Source organism: Suncus etruscus, chromosome 3 (genome assembly GCF_024139225.1).
Source record: "Suncus etruscus isolate mSunEtr1 chromosome 3, mSunEtr1.pri.cur, whole genome shotgun sequence".
Taxonomy (NCBI): Eukaryota; Metazoa; Chordata; class Mammalia; order Eulipotyphla; family Soricidae; genus Suncus; species Suncus etruscus.
The window spans coordinates 103797083-103822978 of NC_064850.1; the positions used below are offsets into that span (position 1 = coordinate 103797083).

The 25896-nt window shown below is 39.9% G+C and overlaps 1 protein-coding gene across 1 annotated transcript in view; it reads left to right on the top strand.

Annotated features, from left to right (window-relative positions):
- Positions 1-25896, top strand: part of C3H4orf45 (chromosome 3 C4orf45 homolog) — a 152183-nt gene that overhangs the window by 121804 nt on the left and 4483 nt on the right. Inside the window, exon 4 of the mRNA XM_049770858.1 lies at positions 23636-23826. Coding sequence (XP_049626815.1) covers positions 23636-23826 — 191 coding nt within the window. The remainder of the gene's footprint in view (positions 1-23635; positions 23827-25896) is intronic.

Consider the following 25896-nt stretch of genomic DNA (forward strand, 5'->3'; position numbering starts at 1 on the left):
GGTGTCTTTGTCATCTTTGGGAATGAGTGTGATATTAACCTCATAAAAGAAATTGGGGAGGATTTCTGTTTTTTCTATGGTTTGGAAGAGCCTATGGAAAAGTGGTTGTAGGTCTTCTCGGAATGTTTGGTAGAATTCACCTGTAAATCCATCTGGGCTGGGCTTTTGTTCTTAGGGATTTTCTTAATTACGTCTTCAATTTCCTCTGAGGTGATTGGTCTGTTTAGGCTTTTTAGTTCTTCCTTTTCCAGTCTCGGAAGATGGTATTTTTCCAAGAATCTGTCGATTTCTACTGGGTTCTCTATCCTAGCTGAGTATTATTGTTCATAGTATGATCTCATGATATGTTGTATTTCTTGGGGTTCTGTTGTAATCTCTGCCCTTTCATTTATGATCCTGCTGATTTGGGTGTTTTCCCTCTTTTTTTTTTTTTTTTTTTGGTGAGTTTTGCCAGTGGTTTGTCTATCTTGTTTTCTTTTTCGAAAAACCAACTCCTGGTCTCATTGAATTTTTTGTATTGTTTTCTTAGTTTCTATGTTGTTTATTTCTGCTCTGGTTTTTATTATTTCTTGTCTTTTGGTTGTGGTTGGATTTCTCTGCTGCTGTTTTTCCAATTCCTTGAGGTGATCGTTTAAACTGTTGATTTTGGCATTTTCCTGTTTCTTGACATAGGCCTGTATTGCTATGAGTTTCCCCCTAATTACTGCTTTTGCTGTGTCCCACAAATTTTGACAAGTTGTCTTTTAATTATCATTTGCCTCAAGGATCTTTTTATTTCTTCCTTGAGTTGTTCTTTGATCCAGCTGGTGTTGAGCAGCATGTTGTTTAATCTCCAGGTATTCATTTTTCTCCATTGCTTCTTCTTGAAGTCAATTTTAACCTCTGTTGCATAGTGATCTAATAGGGTACTTCTAATGATCCTTACATTTGTGGTCTTATATAGGTTGGCTTTGTATCCTAAGACATGGTCTATTCTGGAGAAGGTTCCATGTGGGCTTGAGAAGAATATGTATTCTGCTTTCTGGGGATGGGGGGCTCTATATAAGTCTATTAGCCCTAGATCTTCTAATTTTTCATTTAGAGCTCTTATTTCTTTGCTATTTTTCTGTTTGGTGGATCTGCCCAGTGGTGATAGTGGAGTATTGAGGTCCCCTACTATTATCACATTTCCCTTCATGTGTTTCTCCAGGTTTGCAAGCAGTTGCCTCACATATTTTGCTGGCTCTACATTAGGTGCATAGATATTGTCCAGGGTTAGTACTTTTTGATCTAATGTTCCCCTGATCAGTAAGTAGTGACCCTCTTTGTCTCTGATCACTTTCTTGACTTTGAATGCAATTTGGTCTGATATAAGAATGGCTGACCCTGTTCTTTTTTTCCATTGGCCTGAATAATTACTTTCCATCCTTTTATTCTAAGCCTGTGCTTATCCTGTAGTTGTAGGTGTGTTTCTTGCAGACAGCAGACGTCCGGTTTATTTTTCCTAATCCAGTTATCTACAATGTGTCTTTTAATTGGAGAGTGTAGTCTGTTAACACTTAGGGAGATTATTGAGAGAGAGGACTGTTGTGCAGTTGTGTTGTGTGGAGTGGTTGTTGTTACAATCGGGAGTTTGGATTGTGTAATTCGTCTCTGAGTAGGACATTTAGGATCAGCTTTGTTTGCACAAATAGTTCTAGTTCATTCTTGTTTGAGAATGTTTTTAGTCTGCCCTCCCATATGAATGATAGTTTTGCTGGGTATTGGACCCTAGGTTGGAAATTTCTTTCATTCAGTCGTTTAAATATGTCATTCCACTGTCTTGTTGCTTGAATTATTTCAAATGGGAGATCTGGTTTGATTCTTATGTCCCTTCCTTTGTACTTGAGGTTTTTATTTTCCTCCCTTATTGCTTTAAGGAGTTCCTCTTTCTCTTTGATTTTTGCCATTTGGATTACTATATGTCTTGGTGTTGGTATATTAGGGTCTATTTTATTAGGGACTCTCTTCACTTCCTGGATTTGTACTGATGTTTCTTTCCACAGGGTGGGAAAGTTCTCTGCTATTATCTCCCTGACTACTTGTTCATACCCTTTCCCTATTTCTTCCCCTTTTGGTATACCCACAATTCTTAGATTGTTTCTTTTGTCCTTGTTCATTAGATACTGGATTTTTTCCAGTGCTTTGCCTTTTTTGTTGTTGTTGTTGGTTTCTTGATCATTTTTTGTTTGCAGTTTTCCCTTGAGTTCCTCAATGTGCTTCTCCAACTCTGTGTTTCTATTCATAAGGCTTGTTACTTTGTCTTTTAATTCCTTCAATTCTTTTTGTATGGAATCTCTCGTGTTCTTTAATATTTCTTCTTTAATTTGGCTGATTTGTTTATCCATAGATTTCTTATACTTGGTAGCTAGCATTTCTTTCATTTCTTTTATCAATTCTTGCATTTTCTTCCTCATGGCTGCTTTTAGGTCTTCTTCCCATCTGTCTGTGCGTTTTGGTGGATTTGGAAACTTGCTAGGGTTTGTCTCCGTATCTCCAGATATTAGGGTTCTCCTTGATTTACCCATATTTCTTTGCAGTTATTGGTGTGCTTTTGAGTGCTGTGCCTTCTATATTCAGCCTGCTTTGGTCCCCTGTAGCGTGGAGATGGGTCCCCTCCCTGAGGGTGGTTCTAGAGGGGGCTGTTGGGTGAGCTGGCTGAGGTTTGGCTCCTCCTGTGCTCTTTATGTGGCCTAATCAGTTGCTTTTCCCTTTTGTTGTCTAGTGCAGGTCCTTTTCTGGCCACAATGGTGGAGGACACTGTTGAGCCTTGCTCTTTCTCCCCCCCCACCCCCTTTGCTACCTGGAGGTCAGCCTTCCTTCAGTGGGTCCTGTTAATTTCCTTCTCCTTATTCCTGTCAGCCGGTGCAGTTCTGCTCCTGGCCAGAATGGTTGCGGGCGCTGTTGAGCCTAGCTCTCTATTCTCCCTGTTCTCTCTGGAAGTCAATGGAGCTCTGCCCCCTCCCAGCTTTAGCAGAAGAAATTCCCTCAGCCAAACCCTGCCGGCTGCTGCACTCAGCCCTTGGGCAGTCCCAGGTCCACTCCGGGGCTCAGGGGGGTAGGCTGCTCTAGGTCACCCAAAAGTCCAGGAGGCCAGCCCAATCTCACCCAGTCTATTGGTCCTAGCCTGTCCCAGCGGTGCAGAGTGGGTCAGGTGAAGGGTTCTCCTCACCCCTCCTACATTCCACTCGGGCTTGGGGTCCCTAGGGCAGGTTTCTTGGGGTGTCAGGGCAGCCGTGGGGTAGGGCTCCCATGTGGGGGGAAGGAATTCACCCAGTGCACTCTCCGCTGGGGCTTGGGGTCCCTGGGGCAGCTGCAGGGTAGGGCGCCCACATGGGGGGAAGGGACTTACCCAGTCCGCTCTTCGCTTGGGCTTGGGGTCCCTGGGGCGGGTTGCTTAGGGTGCCTAGGCAACCGCGGGGTAGGGCACCCATGTGGGGGGAAGGGACTCACCCAGTCTGCTCTCCGCTCAGTTGAGGTCCCTGGGGCGGGTTGCTTGGGGTTCTTGGACAGCAGCTAAATTTAAAGGTAATGCCTTAAACTGATTTTTATAGTCTCTAGAAGGACTCCTCCTGTTTTTTGCTTGTTTAAATTTTTGCCCCCCCCCCTTTTTTTTTTGGTTTTTGGACCACACCCGGCAATGCTCAGGGGTTACTCCTGGCTGTCTGCTCAAAAATAGCTCCTGGCAGGCATGGGGGACCATATGGGACACCGGGATTTGAACCAACCACCTTTGGTCCTGGATCGGGTGCTTGCAAGGCAAACGCCGCTGTGCTATCTCTCCAGGCCCTCTTTCTTTTTCTTACCTTCAAACAGAACCACATAACTTGAACCATCTTGTTCTGTCTCACAAATTGAGGGGGGAAATAATGGAGGGCACCAAGACAAACAGTAGCATGAACATTGAGTAGAAATAAAAAATGATCAGACTTAAACACCAGCTACAACAGAATCGATACCCAATCTACAACAAACTGAACACAGAAGGGACCACCTACACTAGCAGCCCAAGGGAGCAAAGGAAGGGATATATGGGATGCATGCTGGGAATATGGGTGGAGGGAGGACAACATTGGTGGTGGGAATTTCCCTGATTCAATGTCACTATGTACCTAAAATACTACTGAGACTGATTTGTAATCTACTTTGGTCAAAATAAAAATTATTAATAAAAAAAGAAGTTTTAAAGAAGGATTAACTATTGATAGTGCAATGTCCTGAGGTAGGAGGTTCAAGGCCATAGAGAGACATATAGGACTAAATGGAGAGAACGGTTAAAAGAGGAGATTTACAGGAGGTGTAGGATTGCTTTGTATTTGTGGGTGGAATGGAATTTGATGTGTAGCCAATGGAACTGAGGGTCATGGCTGAAAGAGCTTAGAAGGTAAGGCCTCCAAAAAATGTTGGATTTTTTTTGAATGTGTGTATGTGGTGGTGGGTGAGGGCAGAGTGGGCTATAGTGGTACTTAACATAATAAACATAATATGTAAAATAATATGTATCACTTTTACCTTTTTATTTATTTAGGGACCAAGTAGTACTTCCAGAGATATATGGAGTAGTATGCTATTTTCCTGGGGCTTCAACATCCAAAGCATGCACTCTGGCATTCTGAGTTAGCTTCTCATACCTGGTTTAATCTTCTCTTTTTGTTTTTGACCACATCTAGTGTGCTTAGGACCTGCAAGAGCCTTCTACACAGGTGCTGTTCTTGGCAGTGTTCCAAAGACCAAGCAATGCCTGGGATCGGACTTGTCCCCCAGCTTTCAAAGCCCAAGTTCCAGCCCTTTGAACTATTTTTTCCAGCCCTCCTTTAATTATTTGCCAATGGATAGTGCAATGATGCATACTGTGTTGCATAAAGTATTGATAATATTGGAATGAGATAATATGAGTAGGAGTCTGGAGGTAGAAGGAAGACTTGGGACAGCCACTGAAGGCCATGGAGGCATATATGTGAGGAAGAGTGAAAAGGCTATTTATAATAGAAGGTGGAAGGTTTATATCATCTACAGGTTTATATCAGCAAGGTTATCTAATTGTCCTATGGAAGAGATACAGTATATAAGATCATATGACATAGAATCTCAGAAAATGTGGTAGCTGAGGCAACTGACTAACCTTTCTGAAAAAAAAAAAAAGTAAAATTATAGCTATACCTCATAATGTGCAATAAGATTAATTCTGGATGGACTAATTAGCCACTTCAAAAGTAAAATAGGCACCAATCTCAGATATATCAGAAGGTATGGCCTTGCATGTAGCTGACCCCACTTTGATCCTTGACACCAGATATGGTCCCCCAGCATCATCAAGAGTCACTCTTGAGCACAAACAGGAGTATCCCCCAGTCCCCCTCCACAAATAAAAATACCCAGGAACATTGGTATTATTCTATATTCATCTCTGATCAAAGCAGTAAAATTGTAGCATGAAGCTATGATTAAGGTTGAGCTTCTTTCTCTTGTAATGTTGCTTTGTACACATAATGATCCTCAAGACCATCTTGTGTGGATCCTTTATAACTCAATTAACAGTAGTATACATTCAATTCCTTATTCTACTAGCATAACACCAGGTAAATAATACCCAAAGTCTACCCTCAAAAAGCCTATCACCTAGGTGCGGGGGATTAAAGCACATAAACACAGACTATATAGCAGAACTTTTCTTAACTGGGGCCCATATGATCCTTGGTGGAACCCCTGGATATTCCAAGGGGTCATAGGTAAAATTAATATAAAATAGGCACCATGGTGCCGAGATTAGGGAGCCAATTAAAAGGACAGGAAACCAAAATGGAATCAGAAAAATGAAGATAAACACTTCCCTAGTGTATGTTAGGCTGCAGAGATAAAAATAGCCTATCAACCAAACTTCACTCTTGGTGCCTGACATCACTCAGTGTTGAACTTTTAAGCAAAACAAGTAACTGAATTGCCTATTACAATATGGAATATTTCAGGGGGTGCAATGGAAAACATACCCAAGAATCTAAATCTTTTTAGGCATAAGGACACAACTGGCATTGCTCAGGGGACATATAAAACAGTATTCTAGCATCTTTCCCAGTATTGCTCAGGAGATCATGCAGGGGTGGGGATAGGAATCAGGGTTTCTGCATGCAAAGTATGTGCTCCAGCCTTTTGAGGATTTCCCTGCCTCCTCAGCAGCTAAATGAGATGTAAATCAGGAAAAATCCTTAAGGTCTCTCTGAGCTAGAGCTACTGTATTTAGGGCTTTTTGGTTTGGTTTGGTTTGGTTTTGGCACCTTTTTAGAGAGTGGCCACATCCAGCTATACATGGGGCTTACTGCTGGCTCTCTGTTCAGGTATCACTCCAGGTGGGGCTCTGGGAAGCATATGTAATGCTGAGGTTCAAATCAGGGCCAGCTGCATGCTAGGTAAGTGACTTAGCTCCAGTACTATTTCCGGCCCTCTGCTGTGAATCAATTATCTTCTACTTTTAGACTTTTAGGCATGGGACATAACACATGTTAAGATGTTTTTGCTTTGTTGTTGTTGTTGTTGTTGTTGTTGTTGTTGTTTTGGGTTTTTTTTTTTTGGGGCCACACCTGGCGGTGCTCAGGGGTTACTCCTGGCTGTCTGCTCAGAAATAGCTCCTGGCAGGCACGGGGGACCATATGGGACACCGGGATTCAAACCACCAGCTTAGGTCCTGGATCGGCTGCTTGCAAGGCAAACACCGCTGTGCTATCTCTCCAGGCCCACATATGTTAAGATATATTACCTTGGAACACCTGATCACATATTTGACAAGTGTTTTTGTTTAGTCTCTAAAGCAATTTATAAAGATGGTAGGGTTTATAGAAAGTACTGTGGTTTGTTTCCTGTCTACCAGTCTCAAGGCTAACTCATTAAAATTCAAAGATGAATTACATGGTGGGTGGCAGAACAAATGTTTTCTTCACTGAGCAGAACTAAGGCCTTCAAGACAGTTTTTCCCCTAATTGAAGTCATTTTGCAGCTGTTGAGTAAGACATGATTCAGACATCACCTCCTCCTCAAATATCATGTCCCCATCTAGCCCTTTGCCGTGGATGGTCACATATATAATGACAAGAAAAGAAATAGAAAAGCAAACTGCTTCCACCTTTGGTTTGACTTTGGAACCTGTCTAAACTATGTGTTAGATATGCTTATACCTTCCCCTTATAAATTCATAAAAATATACGAGGAGAAAAATATGTGTCTTTAACTCACAATGAGAAATGTAATGCACAAAGGATGTCAGGGTGCAGTAATGTGAGTCTCTAGTTGGGAGGGCAACTCTAAAATCAAAACAACTGCTCAAAGCTTGTTGCATTATTAGACTTGCCCAGATGCTCTTGTTGGGGAAAAGCAAATGAGTAACATGAATGTTCTGAGTTAAATGGTTTGGTTGAGTGTCAGGGTCCTTGGAATGGGAGACAGGAAATAAAGATGTTAAGATTAAAGAGTGGGAAGACCCTGAATTTAATTAGAAGATAGATATGTGTTAATATATATGTGTGATTGTATATTTTTATATACATCGTCTTCATGGCTCTAGTTATTAGAAAGACCTTGGCATAGGAATCAATTCATTCCAATTCTATGAGGCTTTTACCACAAAAAAGAACTGAGGCTTCATGGAGAAATGGCAGATTCTATATCTGGAGAAGGAAATTGAAAACATGAGCCTGATACATCATGTCATAACAGACAGAGATGCTTTCCAAGACTACTATATTCCTAGCCAAGATGCTTAGGAGTTCAATTTAAGAAGATTCCCACTGGCCCAAAAAAATTTTTTTTAAAGGAAGAGTAACAGGTAGAGGAAAGAGCTAAAGGGGCTGGAGCACTGCTGAGAGCAAGCCCAAGCACTGAGTTGGGAGTGACCCCTAATCACTGTTGGGTGTGGTCCAAGAAAAGGCAAAAGGGACAACTTTAATAAATTCCATACATATACAAGTAAATACAAATATAGTTGCATTCATAAATTCATAATGCCACTTAAAACACACACAAAAATGGAACCAAAGTGATAGTACAGGGTGCTTGCTTTGCATGCAACCAACCTGGGCTGACCTGGGTTTGATCCCTGGCATCCCATATCATCCTTGAGCTCTGTCAGGAATAGTTTCTGAGTGCCAAGTCAGGTATAGTCCCTGAATACCACTGGATGTGGTTCAGAATCCTAAAAATAGGGGAGCAGAGATATATGGTCCCATGAACACTGTTGAGTATGGTTGTGGAGACCCCCAAGTACTGTGGCATGATCTGAGAAAACCACAGCACCACAGGGCTTGAGCAACAACATATCATTAGGCTCTTGCATTGAACCCCTGACTAGGTGCCTGAGAATTGCCATGAGGAGTTTTGGTTCTCCTGAGCATCATTTGGGAGACCCTACTATTGCCCTCTAAAATAGCTACCATAAAAGGTCACATATTTTGAAGATAAGTAAATAGAAAGAAGAAATGAAATATTAAATTTTCTTTTCCGAAAGAAGTCAAGCTCTCACTGTTTGCAGATGACATGCTACTATATTTAGAATACCCTAAAGACTCTACCAAAAAACTTCTAGAAATAGTAGATTCATATAGCAAACTGGCAGGTTACAAAATTAACACGCAAAAATCAATGGCTGCCTTATACCCAAATAAGAAATGGACATCAAAATACCAATCCCATTACAATTTGTGCCACACAAACTCAAATATTTTGGAGTAAACTTAACTAAAGAGGTGAAGGACCTATACAAAGAAAACTACAAAATCCTTTATTTATTTATTTTTTTTTGGTTTTTGGTTTTTGGGCCACACCCAGCGATGCTCAGGGGTTACTCCTGGCTGTCTGCTCAGAAATAGCTCCTGGCAGGCACGGGGGACCAGATGGGTCACCGGGATTTGAACCAACCACCTTAGGTCCTGGATCGGCTGCTTGCAAGGCAAACGCCACTGTGCTATCTCTCCAGGCCATCCTTCTTAAAGAAATAAAAGAGGACACAGGAAATGGAAACACATACCTTATTCATGAATTGGGAAAATTAACATTATTAAAATGGCAATCCTCCCAAAAGCATTGTTCAGATTTAATGCAATCCTTCAAAGAATACCCATGACATTCTTCAAAGAAGTGGAACAAGAACTCCTGTAATTTATTTGGAACAATAAACACCCACAAATAGTTAGAACAACCCTTAGGAAAAATAATATGGGAGGCATCACTTTCCCCAACTTCAAATTGCGTTACAAAGAAATAGTCATTAAAACAGCATGGCACTGGAATAAAGACAGACCCTCAGAACAATGGAATAGATTTGAGTATTCAGAGAATGTTCCTCAGACATACAATCAATTAAGCTTTGATAAAGGGGCAAGAAATCTAAAATGGAGCAAAGGAAAGCCTCTTCAACAAGTGGTGTTGGGACAACTGGTCAGCCACATATAGAAAAGTGAACTCAGACCTCCATCTAACACCATGCACAAAAGTCAAATCCAAATGAATTAAAGACCTTAGTATCAGACACAAAACCACAAGATATGTAGAACAACATGTAGTTAAAACACTCCATGACATTGAGACTAAAGGCATCTTTAAGGAGGAAACATCACTGTCCAAATAAGTAGAAGCAGAGATAAATAGATAAACATATATTAAGCTAAAGCTGAGAAGCTTCTGCACCTTAAAAAATAGTGTCTAGAATACAAAAGCCACCCACAGAATGGGAGAAACTATTTACCGATACCCATCAGATAAGGGACTAATATCTAAGATATACAAGGTACTGACAGAATTTAACAAGAAAAAAACATCTAACCCCATCAAAAAATAAGGAGAAGAAATGAACAGACACTTCCTCAAAGAAGAAATACAAATAGCCAAAAGCACATGAAACAATGCTCGCATTACTAATTATCAGGGAGAAGCAAATCAAAACAATAATGAGGTACCATCTCATGCTACAGAGACTGGTACATATCACAAAGAACAAGAACAATCAGGCTGGTGGGGATGAGGAAAGAAAGGAACTCTCATTCACTGCTGGTGGGAATGCCATCTCATCTAGCCTTTATGAAAAACAATATGGATATTTCTTAAAAAACTGAAAATTGAACTCTCATATGATCCAGCTATACCACTCCTAGGGATATACCATAAGAACACAAAAACACAATACAGAAATGCCTTTCTCACACCTTTATTCATTGCAGTGCTATTTACAATAGCCAGACTCAACAATCCAGATGCCCTTCAACAGATGAATAGCTAAAGAAACTATGGTACGTATACACAATGGAATACTGTGCATCTGTGAGGAGATAGGAAGTCATGAAATTTTCCTATACATGGATGGACATGGAAACTATTATGCTGAATGAAATAAGACAGAGGGAGAGAGATAGACACAAAATTGTCTTACTTGTCTATGAGATTTAAGAAAAGTAAAAGACATTATTGCAATAATACCCAGAAACAATAGAAATGAGAGCTGGAAGAACTGGCCCACAATATGAAGCTCACCATAAAGAGTGGTGAGTGCAGTTAGATAAATAACTACACTAACAACTATCATGACAATGGTAGTGAGTGAGAGAAATAGATTACTTGTCTTGAATACAGGTAGGGGTGGGCTAGGAGGGACTGGGGGGCATTGTTGATGAGAATGTTGCACTGGTGAAGGGGGGTGTTTTTTATGACTGAAAACCAACTACAAACATTCTTGTAATCATGGTGCTTAAATATATTATTTAAAAAATTAATACATTTTTCTTTTCTATGTAAACCAAGTGATCTTAAAATCAAAATAATTACTTAGTAAAGAAGGAAGAGCAGAAGTAGGACATTTTTTTTTTACTTTAGGAACCCTAATAAATTCTAGAATTTAGGCATAAATCATTGATGGCTACCCTAGCCACAAAATGAGAATGACTCAGTATTCTGTACCTCTTTGATGAAAGAGCTCCCTATCCCTAGAAAGCAGTTATTCTGGCTGAAATGTGTCCTTCCCAACAATATGTTCTAATCCTGATCTCAGTACTGCAAGCTGTGATTGTATTTGAAAATAGGGTCTTCAAAGAAGTAATTAAATTAAAATGAGGTTATTAGGATAGCCCTTAGTTCAATATGATGAGGTTTTGGAAGCGATTTGGGAGCTGGGGAGATAATACAGTAGTAGCACGCATGGCTTGTTTGATTTTTGGCCACTTATATGGTTTCCTGTGCACCTCTAGAAGTAATTTCTGACTTCTGAACATCAATGGGTGTTATCAAAATGAAATAAAAAAGAGAAAATTTGGTGTAGAGCACTAGTAAAGCTATTAGATCATAATGCACCTTACTTGGGTTCCATTCTGAGAACCACATGGTCCCTTGAGCATGGTAGGTACAACCCTGGAGGTCCCTAGCACCTCTGAGATGACCCAGGAATCCCTGGCACTGCAGGGCCCAGTGAGCAATGTATCCTCAGTCCTTGCTTTAAACTGATGCCCAATTAGCATAGAATGGCTGGTGGGACCCCAAACCTCCTAAATACCAGCGAGGGCTCTTCCACCTGTTTAAATATGTAAATAAAGGAACACCCTCCTAAAGACCTAGGGAGAAGATACTCATCTACAAAACAAGGACAGAAGCCTCAGAAGAAAACAGACATGACAACACTTTCATCTTGGACTTCTAACCTCTAGAATTGTGGGAAAATACATTTTGGTTTCTAAAGCTACCAGAACTCTGGTACTGGGTAATGGATAGTCTTAGTAACCCAATTTTAAAGATATGAGTTATGGATGTTAGAACCAGGACAGCTCCATAGACTCACTCTCTTCAAACGAGGTGTAAACTGAGCCTTGAAAGATTATGGCTACACCAGCCCACACCATTTCAGGAGGAAAGGGTGGGCCAAGTCTCGTACTGCCAAAGCCACATTTGCTGCCTCCAATACCCAGAATCATCATTTCCTAATGGCCCTGCCTCATCATTGACCCTCTACATTTCCCTTTGGGAATACTGATCTGACCACACTTCAGATATGCCAGTTTGGGGGCTGATATAGCCAGAGTTTTCTTGGAGCAAGTATGGGCACCCTCCCTGCATATGTTTCTTCCAGGAGGCTGGTAGCTGAGTACATACTTCAAAAACTTTAGTATCAGGAATAGTGCTTCAAATTTTGGACAACTTTATTTGTTTGACCTGTCATCCTTAAAGAAACACCATATTTTAACAGAATGGACAGCTAACAACAAAAGCTTACTTACAAAAGCTTACTAAACTTTCTACCATTGTATTAATGACCTCATTGGAGATACAATAATTTTCACAAATGTACTGCTACTGTCTTTCTTTCTTCCTTTTTCTTCGTTCTTTCTCTTTCTTTTGTCTTTTGTTCATCCTTTTCTTTCTTATTTTTTATCTTCCACTTTCTTTTTCTTTTCTTTTTTGGCTTTTGGGCCACACCCAGTGATGCTCAGCGGCCACTCCTGGCTATGCACTCAGAAATCCCTCCTGGCTTGGGGGACCATATGGGATGTTGGGGGATTGAAACACAGTCAGTCTTAGGCTAGCAGGGGCAAGGCAGACACCTTACTTTTTGTGCCACTGGTCTGGCCCCTTTATTTTATTTTCAATAACTTTGCTTTCACTTATCTGGAAAAAATGTATTATGATCAATTATGTCAACTATGTGATGTATTTTTTAAAATAATTACAAAAGATGAGATATGAACATCAGAAGGAAACAAAATAGGAACTTTTGAGGATCTTTATTACATTACTTAGTGTGTGTGTATAGTTTTTAAAATTCCAAACTAATGAAAAATAGATTGTATCAACTTAGTTCAATGGTCAAGATTCACCATCTGGATAGAAAAACTTGTCCAAACTGTTGAAGCTTTCTCACCTGGATTCCAAGCAGCCTGAAAGCAATGCAGCTCTTCTTTCTCTTGCTTGTTTTTGAATCACCTTACAAACAAGCAATGCCTAGCAGGGAATCCCAGCATCCTAGGGACTTTATACTTGCTATTTCAGGAACACTGAACTGCTAAATTGGCCAGGTGTCTTTTGGGATGTCTCTTAGAAAAACTACCATATATCTTGCAAAATCAGGAATTACAGTCACCTTCCCTAGGAGATGGTTTTTGGCAATCCAATATGCTGCAACTCTGGTAAGAATTTGGAAACAGCACGAGCAATAGCTCTTTTGTAGAAATCTTTCTTCAATGTTGAATTAAAGTCAATAAACATATACCACAGTCAAACTCTTGCCAAGGGACCTATTCTGCACAGAAAGACAGTATGCTGGGCTTACATTGCTTAGCCCCAACTGGTGCCCATAAGGATAATAGCCACATGCTGATGACATCACTGTGGCAAGGACAGCATTTTTCACATTCTGCAGTAATCTGGCAAGTACTGAAGAAGTGTTCACTTAGGGTAAAGTGAGATCATTCTTGTTTCAATTAATTCTTACTTCAACATAGTGGTGGAATATTTAACAAGCCTTTCCAATAAAGTGGTTATGTTTTCTATGAAGTCAAAGCAATAAATCAAACCAAGATAATAACAATCTGAGGTTTGAAGCATATGGTATAAATAATTTTGCAGACCTACACACACTTTAGTCGCTCTACTTGAAGAAATCTAAGAGTAGGCCTTCTGCAGGGAAAAAAAAAATGTACCTCTGTATAGTATCTTTATAAAAACAGCCTTTAAGCAGATGATTTCACTTGTTTGTGGGATAGAGACAAGACAGGAATAAACAGTATTAAATGATAACAAGCCATTGGCCTTGGATTACAGAACTCATATTACCAAGCATTTGGGGGAGAAGCAGAAGAATGGTGGAGGTAAGAGGAGAAATATTGAAAGTGACAAACATGGTGGAGGTTCTTAGGCACTTTGGAGAGTGGTGCAGTCATTTTGCACATCAAAGCCATGAAGGTTGCATGCTCTTAGAACATGTTAATAACATCAACCAAATTAAGTTAAAGATTTTAGAACTAGCATCTTAGCAAAGTTCTACTATCTAAGATAGTTGCTCTTAAAATTTCCAAGGGCGTTGCCTATGTTTTCCAAGACATTTTTTTAGAAAGCAATTTTTTTTGACCATGAGGAAAGTATATGTTTCTTATGAAAGTGGACTTACAAGGATTTTTTTTAATGAATATATATAATCTCATCTACTTGGGCAAAAAGTGTGTGCCTGTAGATACAGCCAGATCCATTCAATGTATCTGCTTTGCAATTGTTAAGAATGCAAAACTGACCCTAGGCATTGTTAGCAGGGAGAGGGAACTAATAAGTAATAAAATACGCAAGCAAGTATAAAATATTTTCTGTATTTTGTCATGAATGATTAACTTGGGAGATGATTGTAATCAAAGAACCTAAATAGTCATTTCATTCACTAATAGGCACAGCAGTAAATAACCAATTGTTTGCACAAACAATAATATTACAATATTTTTACCAGAAGTCTCTTTTTTACTTGAGCAGGTTCTTGGACTACACATACACACACACATTCTCAGGGTGTACCTTCTAGTTCTGTGCTCAGGGATGGGGCCGGCGAGGTGGCGCTAGAGGTAAGGTGTCTGCCTTGCAAGCGCTAGCCAAGAAAGGACCGCAGTTTGATCCCCTGGCATCCCATATGGTCCCCCCAAGCCAGGGGCAATTTCTGAGCGCTTAGCCAGGAGTAACCCCTGAGCATCAAACGGGTGTGGTCTGAAAAAAATAAAAAGAGAGATAAGGATGTCTGTGTTCAGGGATTACTCTTGGCATTGCTTGGGGGCATACATGTGACACTTGGGATCAAACTAATGTTGATACCAGGTGTACCAGGATTAACCCTTCTGCTATTTCTCTAGGCCCCTGAAAGTCAGTAAACAAACATAGCACATGCCTCTTAGATAAATATTTATATGTGCTATGGATATGAATACCTCAGCTTGTTTTCTTTAAGGAGTTCTTGCCAGGGTTTGGGGAGATTGCTAGCAGTCATGTGCTTTACAATGCACTGAGACTCAAATTCAAACCCTGGTCACCCAAGCTCCATCAAGGCGATCCTAGCGGTCCCTGTCACAGTTCTGCATCCAAGCATTGAACTGCCCTTCCCTTTAGGCTAAGTATCACTAGGATTGTCCCCTGGGCCCCTTAAGCCCTGAATGGAATGGATTCCCACATTAAAAAAACACTTCTCAATTCCAAAAAATCTCCTGCATGACAATAGGCTCTATCACATTAATATGAACACTTTCTCTAGTAAATGTTGATAAAAATTATTGCATCAATAGGAACTTAAATTGATAATTTAATGCTTAAAATTATCTGCATGACTTTTTTTTAATCCAGAATAACATTAAGTGTTAGCTCAAAGTGCTAGGATTATACTGAAAACAAGACACTGCATGATCCTTGATGATTCTGGAAGAGTTTCAGGAAAAGGAAGATCAGTGTGTAAGGACAAAGAAACAAGGCTGTACTTGCTAGATGAGGATGAGGCAACACTGACCTGGGGCCAGGTTCCCCAGTCCTCTAAGACGTTTCTCTTCAAGGCCTCCTTCCCTTCCCTCTTTCTTCTCCTCTCAGTCTTTCTCCTTTTTGAGTTTTTAGCCACACTTAACCATGTTCGGGGGTTATTCCTGGCACTGTGCTCAGGAACAAAACCTAGTGGTGTTTTGGTGACCCTGTGTGATGCTGAGGATCAAACTAGAGTTTGCCATGTGTAAGACAAGTACCTTAATCTCTGTACTGTCTATCCAGTCCCATGTTTTTCACTTGAAAAAAAAAAAGTGGGGGAAGGGTAGAAAAGTGCCTTGTGGCTAAAGTACTTGCCTTGTAAGTCTGACACCCTGAATTTGATCCTTGCTGACACCTGCATGCGCCTCATACTATCCCTGTTGCTCTGCTGTCACTCCTGGCAACCTAGTGCACAAGCTCTGCAGCACAGAGGATTGCAGGGGAACCATAACTGGGACCCCTGGAGAGCACCACAACCAAGTGCCAGCAACCCCTGTTCTTTCTAAAACAACAACCAAGGGAATGGGAAATGGAGCTGGAGAAGAGGGTTTACTGTACTCTGCAGGCCAGAGATTGAGCTGTGGGATAAAGGAAAGCAACACTGTGGGTTTTAGGGAGGATTTTCTTGAGCAGCAGTTGTCTCGGGCCTTGTCAGATGGGTGACACTTGTGTCTGCAGCTAATGCCCACTTCTCATCTATGTGGAAAGTATTTCCAAAAAGGGACAATCTGACCAAAGCTCTTATTGTACTTCTTTGGCCACACATAACTTTAGGTGTAGACTCTAAAGGCTGACATTGAAAAAAATAAAAAAGACAAGGAGAAAAGCAACAAAACAGGGAGCCCCGTTTGCTTGCAAATGTTCCAAAAAGAAAAAGAACAGGGTTCTCAGAAAGTATGGTTCCTGCCAAATGGCTTCTAAATATGTTTCTCAAAAATTTCCTTGTGCCATCAGATGGCTGTGAGTGCTTCTGGACATAGAGAGAGCAGAAGTCAAAGGCTGAGAAAGAGAAGTATTTCAGAGAATACTGTTGTGGACAACAGGCCATTAGTATATTGTAACCCTATATAGAAAAGGTACCGGAGCCCTTCAGAAACTTGAAGTACATAGAGTTAACCATTTTATACTGACATAAGAAAAAGCTGAAAGCCCAAAGGGAAGTTTCCATATATTTCTCTCTTTGCTACTAAATTGAAGAACTGTGTCTGGGGTCTATATTAGGCAACCTGACTGACTCACTGGAACTTCAACAGTTAGCAATTTGTTTAACTTTGGACTCAAAAAGGCAGTAATTGTGCCACTTATTAGGACTATTTTTAGTCAACCAGAGAGAACCCAGAAGATGTCAAAAAACAGAAAAAATTCTTGCCTGGGCAAGACTGGTATTGGGTAGTTAGTCTCCAGAATAACCAAATACTTTGGTCAATTTGAGCAAACACATTAGTTCGAGCTGGTTATTTCACCAACAAAATTAGAGTTTGTTTGGTTGTGAGGCAAAGTGGCAGACAGAATCTCTTGCTGGCCCTGCCTATGTCACAAAAAAGGTGGGACCCAGAAGAGCCACCAGCATAGTCACCTCTTCAGAGCATTTCACCTGGTGCGAGTGTCAGAATGAAAGGCAAGTTGGTGCAACCCCTTCAGTTATATAAGCAAGGCCCAGCTATATACCCTAAAGGTGTGGAATCACTTTTACCTTCTCACCTCACTTATCTTCTGAGCAAACTGCTAGGAAAATGTCATTCAATTCTCAAACAATCATTCAAAAGAAAAATGTATAAGCTTGTTTCCAAAAGTTATAAACAAGCACCTCTCATAGAGGCAGATGGTGTGTGAAAGGCAAACAGGGCAAGGGAAGACACTGTAAAAAGATTGGTGTTGAAACAGTGTATGTCTCAACCAATCATGAAAAGCTTTGAAACTAAAATAATGAATTAAAAAAATAAGATATGCTGGGACCAGAGAATAACACAGGGCTAAGGTTTTGCTCTTCAGGGACCACTTCCAGTTTGTTCTCTAGCTTTGCCTTTTGTTTCCTGAGCTCTGCCAGGAGTAACCTCAGAACACAGAACCAGGAGTAGAACCTGTGCATTACTGGATGTGGTCCCAACCTCCTCCCTCCAAATAATAATATAAGCATATTTTTAAGAATCCAGATACACATAGAATGTAAATTTTAATTTAAGTTTAAAATAATAATTACTTATTTAAGCACTATGTTTACAAATTTTTTATGATTGAGTTTCAGTCATACAATGTACACCACCCTTCATCAGTGCATATTTCCCTTCACCCCAGTTTCCCTCCTCCCCTCCTCATTGTCTGCCTCTTGGCAGGCATCTCTCTCTCTCTCTCTCTCTCTCTCTCTCTCTCTCTCTCTCTCTCTCTCTCTCTCTCTCTCACTCTCTCTCTCTCTTTTCGTTTTAGTACCCCCTCATGGAAACTGATTTGTACTACTGTTAATCATGCATATTACATTATCCCTTTTTAGAACTCTGTTTTTGTTCAGAATGATCTTTTCCAACTTTCCTTGTCGTTGTGGTCCCTTCTCTACCCTTACTGCACTGATCCACTGACTATTTGTAACGTGCTTTCTACTATAGACTGTATAGACTGGTCCTGACACTCATCTCTATTGTCTACAAACTCTTATCTCAAAGAATACAAATTTAACAATATCCTCCTCCTCCTCCTTCTTCCTCCTCCTCCTCCTCCTCCTCCTTCTTCCTCCTCCTCCTCCTCCTTCTTCTTTTTCTTCCTTCTTTCTTCTTCTTCCTTCTTCTTCCTTTCTTCTTCCTTCTTCTTCTTCTTCTTCTTCTTCTTCTTCTTCTTCTTCTTCTTCTTCTTCTTCTTCTTCTTCTTCTTCTTCTTCTTCTTCTTCTTCTTCTTCCTTCTTCTCCTCCTCCTTCTTCCTTCTCCTCCTTCTTCTTCAGTTTCTTCTTTTCTTCTTCTCTTCTTCTCTTTTCTTCTTCTCCTTCTTTTCTTCTTCTTCTCTTTTCTTCTCCTCTTTTTCCTCCTCCTCCTCCTCTTCCACCTCCTCCTCCTTATCCTCCTCCTCTTACTCCTTTTTTTTTGGGCCACACCGGTGACACTCAGGGGTTACTCCTGGCTATGTGCTCAGAAATAGCCCCTGGCTTGGGGACCATATGGGATGCCAGGGGATCAAACCAAGGTCTGTCCTAGGTTAGCACGTGCAAGGCAAATGCTCTACCACTTGCACCACCGTTCCAGTCTCTATATCTTTCTTCTTTTTTTAAAACTTGTTTTGGTTACACAAAGGGTGCTCTGGACTTACTCCTGGCTCTGTGCTCAGGGATCACTCCTTGTATGGCTTGGGGAATCAAATCAGGTATAGCTGTAGGCAAGGTTTCTATTTCAATAAATTAAAAAATTAGGGATGAAGATGTGGCTGCAAGGTTGACATCCTGTCTTGCCTTTGTGATGCCCTGAGTTTGATCCCTGGCAACTCACAAACACATATACATGCACAAAGACACATACACACATAAAGAAGTTTGGAGTTCATGTTTTAAATATAGAGATAAAAGTAAATAATTTAAATATGAAAGTATAGTGTTGCATTTTATCTTTCAATCTTTATCTTTCAAAGGTTATCACAAGAAAATAAAAAAGACAGTATACAGAGAGAAAATACTTTCAATATATACATATTTCTTATAGAAGACATGTGCCTAGAATAGATAAAAAGTATAATAATAAAAGACAAATTACTCAATTAAAATATGGAGAAAATTTATGAGTATTTTCCCCAAAACTAGTAGAGCTCTCATGTTTATGAGTATTTTCCCCAAAACTAGTAGAGCTCTCATATGACCCCAGAATTTTACATAAAAGAATGTTCATGGTGCCGAATTTTACATAAAAGAATGTTCATGTTCATGGAGATAGTATGGTGGTAAAGCATTTGTTTGCCTTTAATGCAGAAGGTCGGTGGTTCGAATCCCAGCATACCATATGGTCCCCCAAGCATGCCAGGAGCAATTTCTGAGTGTAGAGCCAGGAGTAACCCCTGAGCGCTGCCAGGTGTGACCCAAAAACCTAAAACTAAAAAAAAAAAAAAGGATGTTCATGATCACACAAAAACAGATCTATGGGTATAATAACAATAGTATATTCATAATAAACAGAATGTAGACACAACCCAAATATCAATTAACTGATGAATAAACAAAAAAGCTGATAAAATGTAATGTTGACTATAATATAAAATAAAATAGATACATCTTGAAGATATGCTAAAGAGGCTAATAACACACCAAAGACACATAATGTTTCATTCTGCTTATAGAAAGTACCATGGAAAGGAAGCTACACAGAGATAAGAAGTAGGTTCCAGACTGGCGGAAGCTGGAGGACAGGGAACTGGGAGTGATTGCTTGTGCACCGGCTTCCATTATGTAGAGATGAGAGTGTCTACAATTGGTGGCAGTGGTTCTACAGCTGGGATTATGACTCCAAAACCCTCCATTTGATCCTTGACTGTGGATTTTATGAAATGTGAAGTGCATATTCTTTAAAAAATCATATAAAGATTAATTATTGCACTGAAGATCTAGAGTGGTGAAAAAAAACCCCACTTATTCAAGTAGTTGATATATACTAGGACTCTTAGATATTGGGAAATGTTTTAGAAGTATTCAGACTTCCTCTCTATACAGTTCAGTTTTGTTCAAAACGTCTGCTCTTTTATATTTATATTAGCCATATTTGGTGATGCTCAGGGCTTGCTCTTGACTTTGTGCTTGGGGGACCCTGTGGGATTCTGGGAACAACCCTGGTTGACCATGTCAAGGAACATGCCATACTCACTGGATTATCTTTCCAACTCCTTTACTTTAAAGAAATTCATTATTTTTATTGATTGAGATTTTATAGTTAACAATACTATTAATGATGGTTTCTCATGCACATAATTATACCACACCAGCACCAATGTCCCACTCCCCCTTTCTCAAGGGCCCTTACTTCTCTCCTTTCACCCCACATCCAACTCAGTTGTGTGGATCATTTCTCCTTTTATATTGCCTTTGGACATTTGTTGCTACCTTGCTTGGTTTCTACTCCTGGCTCTGTGCTTAAAGGGTCATTCCTGGTGGTGCTTTGGGGAGACCATATGTGTTGAGGGAATCTAAGTTGGGTCTGCACTACCTCTATGGGCCTTGTATTTCCAAATTACTTGGGAAAAGCAGATTTGCTTTTAAAAGTTTGGATTTCAAAATGAGAAAAACCTGATCTTTCAGGGTCTACTTAACATAGTAACTAGTTGTAAGAATGTTATGCTGAAATCATATGGCTGTGTTCTGAGTTGGGGTTATGAATGTCTATACCTATTACTGTAGATGTTGATTACTACAAACCATCACCTATCATCAACATTCTAAAACTAACTTTCTGCCCCTTCTTTTCTCTCTTTGCACTTTTGCAACTCATTTGTAATTTCACTGTTATGCACCTCAGTATTCAAAGTTGCTGTGCTAGTATGCCCCAAGACCTTGAAAATCTTGTCATTGCAGCTGGAGCAATAGCACAGTGGTAAGGCTTTTGCCTTGTATGCGTCAAACTGGGATGAACCTAGGATCGGTTCCTGGCATCCCATATGGTCTCCCCTGAGCCTGCTAGGAGTGATTTCTGAGCACAGAGCCACGAGTAACTCCTGAGTGCTACCGGGTGTGGCCCAAAAATAAACAAACAAACAAACAAACAAACAAAACAAATAGAAAAAGAAAATCTTGTCGTTATAACCAGTGTTTAACTTTCTGTAACCCTTGGTGATTCAAGATTCAGGAATATGAGGGCTGAAGAGATAGCACAGTGGCGTTTGCCTTGCAAGCAGCCTATCCAGGACCTAAGGTGGTTGGTTCGAATCCCAGCATCTCATATGGTCCCCCGTGCCTACCAGGAGCTATTTCTGAGCAGATAGCTAGGAGTAACCCCTGACCACCGCTGGGTGTGGCCCAAAAACCAAAAAAAAAAAAAAAAAAAAGATTCAGGAATATCAGGAATATTAGACAGTCTGTTAAATTTAAAACAAGATTATGAAAGGTATAACACACAGAGACTAGGTGGAAGGATTTTTTATTTATTCTAAACCATTGGTATAATTAAATTTCTGATAGATTTGGAAGAAAATGAGGGCAAATTTGCATAAAATGATTTTCCTCTGAACCATTAACCAAGTTAATATGAGTTATAATCAATACCTATTTCCTATATTCTTTCCAGTAGTTATCTCACCTTGTAAACTACCTTGAAATGAAAAGCTATTAATCTTAACTTGTAAATAACTACTGAGACAAGACCAACTGTAGGGTCTGCCCGTGGGCAGGAGAGAATAAGAAACTGCAGCAGGTGTGTGGCTGGCCTGAAAGGACAGGAAGTCACCTTTCATATAATACACACCACTCAGTCCTTGCCTTTTTCCTCTGCGTATTTTCCAAATATTTAACTTATTTATTTGATATCTCGCTGGCATACAAAATCCCTGAGAACCAGAATTGTGTGTGTGTGTGTGTGTGTGTGTGTGTGTGTGTGTGTAAGAAAGGCAAGGGTGGGGAGTGGCTACATCTCAGCAGTGTTCAGAGAACCATGTGGTGCAAGGGGTTTGAACCAAGGTTGCAGCCACAGCTATCACATGCCAGGCAGGAGGAGCCTTATATCAGGCCTCCCTCTCGAGGCCCAGAGACTCTCATGAATGCTGTTTTCCAAGACCCCTATGCAGATACTCCTTGCTTAACGACCAAATTCCGTTTCAAAGATTTGATCATTAAGCGAATTGGTCGTTAAGTGAGGAATTGCATGTACTGTATATAGTAGTACAATAGATGCATAGTACTTGACAATACAATATTCTGAATAAGTAAAATAACGAGAAAGATCACACTGAAAACTTCCACTTGTTTTAATTTGCATCGATTGTGTAATTTACACACAATACTGCAATGTATTACAGAACATAAAGTTAGTAAAGTAAGTACATTAAAACACCAAAAACCACAGTGCTGTACTGTAGAGTGTACAAGATGGAAAAAGAATATTTAAAATAAAAAAAAAAGAGAGAGAGATGGTCGTAAGTGCGAGTGGTCACTAAACAGTAGGTCGTTAAGCGAGGAGTATCTGTACTGTGCCCATGGAGAAGCACATGTATTTTCTAAGACAAATGAAAAACAATGCAGATGAGACAGAAACTTGATCCTTGAGCCAAGATGTGTCATAGCAATAAAACGTACACCTGCTTGCCAGGACCTTTGATCCCTAGCAATGGGATTGGAAGGAGAAAAAAATTATTTAAAGAACTTAGGAACTCATAAATCTAAAATTCTGAGAAAAAGGCCTTGGGATAGCAAAGAGATTCTGGCTGTCGAAATGGAGAGGGTCGAGAGGGGTACGAGGTTCTAGAGCAGCTTGTGGGAAGTTCTCTCAAGCAGTGCTCGAGAGACTCTCAGCTCATATCATGGAACATCAACTGGCCTGAATTCAGTGAAAGAGCCTGAAGATGCCCAGCTGGATGGGCCTTGAGGTGTTGGGGACCAACAGTGCTACCCCACAATATTCAGGGACCTCCAAGCTGTGTGGTTCTGGGAATCAAACCTTGCCTGGCACCACTATCTTCTGGGGCTCAAGTTTTTTTTAAATCAGATGGCAAATACTTATCCTAAAAATCCCTGTTTACCCCCACCTTTATAATGGGAATGCAGGACGCCTAAGAATTGAATTTAAGGTTGTTGGAACCTAGACCAAGTTCCTCAAAAAAAAGATAATGCCACTTCTATCTTCCATTTTGGACACTGTTCAAAAATAAAACCTTTATTCACAAAGCTAATGTTTTCCTAAATTTCCCTGAGAACTCAAAACTGGTCTCCAAGTCCTGCAGGAAAACTCAGAGTACTTCATATGCCACTTGCCCAGCATCATGCTTGGGTGGATGGGAAGGACTGAAGCAAGGATCTAGTCAGTGCAAGGGAAAGGATCCGGAAAATTCTCGGCCTTTTTTGGGTCTTAAATCACTTGCCTTGAAACCATTTTGAATTACGAGAGACACGAACATATTTCTAGTATCTGAAAATGGATGTTACTAAATTGGTCCCATTTGTTCCTATTGCAGGCAACCCAAGCCTGCTATTATGGATATGCAAGGAAAATTCAGTCGTGGTTCTTTCGCCTGGCATATGGGTGAAATTGAGAACGACAATGAAAGAGATTCCAAATATGCACTCCTCGTTAAAAACGAGAAAGAGACCTTGCCAAGACTTTCCAGACCACCTAAACTGCTCAAGCAAGTCCAAAAAAAAGAAGGTATGATCATATAAGTATCTGAATTATCAAAAATACGATCAAGCTCTTTTAACAGGAATTTGAGAATGTTGCTTACTAGCAGCAGAACAATGTTTTATATCTTCTTTTCATTTGTGTGGGCACTTTGTAGTTTATATTGGATTTCCACAGATATGCTCAGACAGTGGGTAGGTTAGTTACTCTCTAATGACCATAATAAGAGGTTGTGGGGTTCACCTATTAGAAAATGGTTACTTTTTGTACTGTTTAATCTGTGAAAATAACCAGATATCTTAAACCTGAGAAAACTCCCAGTCTGTGGACTGGTTAAATTTATGACCCCCTCAAAATCCTGCCAGACAATTTAACAGAGGAAGAACCAATCAGTTTACATTCAAGTTTTTTCACGATTGTTGTCTTATCTAAAGCAAAGTGACATAATTTCTGCATTGGGTTTTTAATTCATAAAATAGAAATAATAGTGTATATTCTAAACATTTTGTAGCTATTGTGACTCAAGCAAAGAATTCTTAATTATATATTCAATTCTATAACCATTTACTTAGGCAAAATGCATTTTGAGGTTGTCCAGATTTCACTAATGAGCATGATACAAATTTCTATGACAGAATAGGAACATGTGGGTAGACTCAAAGATTTCTAAGCTTTACTCCATTGGAGACCCATTCCTAGATTCAAGAAATCTTGCTAACTTCGTAGAATATTGCCTATGTCACCAGAGATTTGATTCATCAATGGTTATTTATGTCAATATAAAACAGTCTATTAACGAAGTCAGAGGAATCCTTTTTGGTTTGATCTCAGAAACACTGTACTGAAAAAGGAAGCCATTCAGCTACTAATATTCTGATGCTGAGTTTTATATTTGGGGTCATCATGAGATGATTGCTTATATGAAGGAATACTGGAGTAGTGACTGTCTATCATTCAATGAATTTTTTCTTGGATGTACAGTCATCATGGATTTTTTAAGCCCAAAAGTTTGTAATTAATAGGAACAATGTCAATATATATGCACATATTATATCTTTATTTAAAGTTTTTAGGAACACACCCCATGGTTCTTAGGGCTTAAACCTGACTCTGTGTTTAGAGATCATTCCTGGCAGGTTCAAGGGACCATATAGTATCATATCTGGATATGCTGCCTGCAGGGCAAGTACAAGTGCACCAGCCTCTTATAATAGCAATACTTTTGTGCATTAAGAAAATCTTGAATTTATTTGGAAATGTTCAACCATAGAAGAGTTTCAAGAACAGTACACAACAAACTTTCACCCAGAATTATCTGTTGTTAATTTACTTAGTGTTTACATGTTGTCTCTTGTGAGACTAGTGTGTATACATTTTTTCACCCTAATATTTTCTTCTTAGTTGTAGACATGATGTTCATTTGTGCTTAAATATCTATTTCATAATAATAAAGATACTGTTTCACATAATCTTAGGACAACTTTAATGCTATAGTATCTAATTTGTCTTTATTTTTTTAAATAATTGGTTTTTAATTAATTGTTTTTTTAAATTCCTGAGGTTAGGAGATAGTACAGAGGTTATGGTCCATGTGCCTGATCTGGTTTTTGGTTTTTGGGTCACACACAGCAGCACTCAGGGGTTACTCCTGGCTCTCAGAAATTGCTCCTGGCAGGCTCAGGGGACCATACGGAATGCTGGGATTCGAACCACTGTCCTTCTGCATGCAAGGCAAACACCCTACCTCCATACTATCTCTCTGACCCCTAAATTCAATTCTTGATACCACATGATCCCCTGAGCTTCACCAGATGTGATCTCCTAAACATTGCTGGGGTAACCCTGGTAACTGACTGTAATATTCAAGTGGCATTCTGATAGGCCAAGTATTGCAGGGAGTGGCCCTAATATACTCCGAGCAATGAACAGGATGCCCACTTTTCCACTCACCAATCAAAAAGGCTTACATTTTTTATCCCTGATCCAGGACTCAATCTAGGATGGTGAATTACTTTTGTTCTCAAGTCTCTAGTTTTAGTTTGGAATGAAGTTTTCTCACTCTTGGCCTTTTATAATACATTTTTGAAGGATATGGAC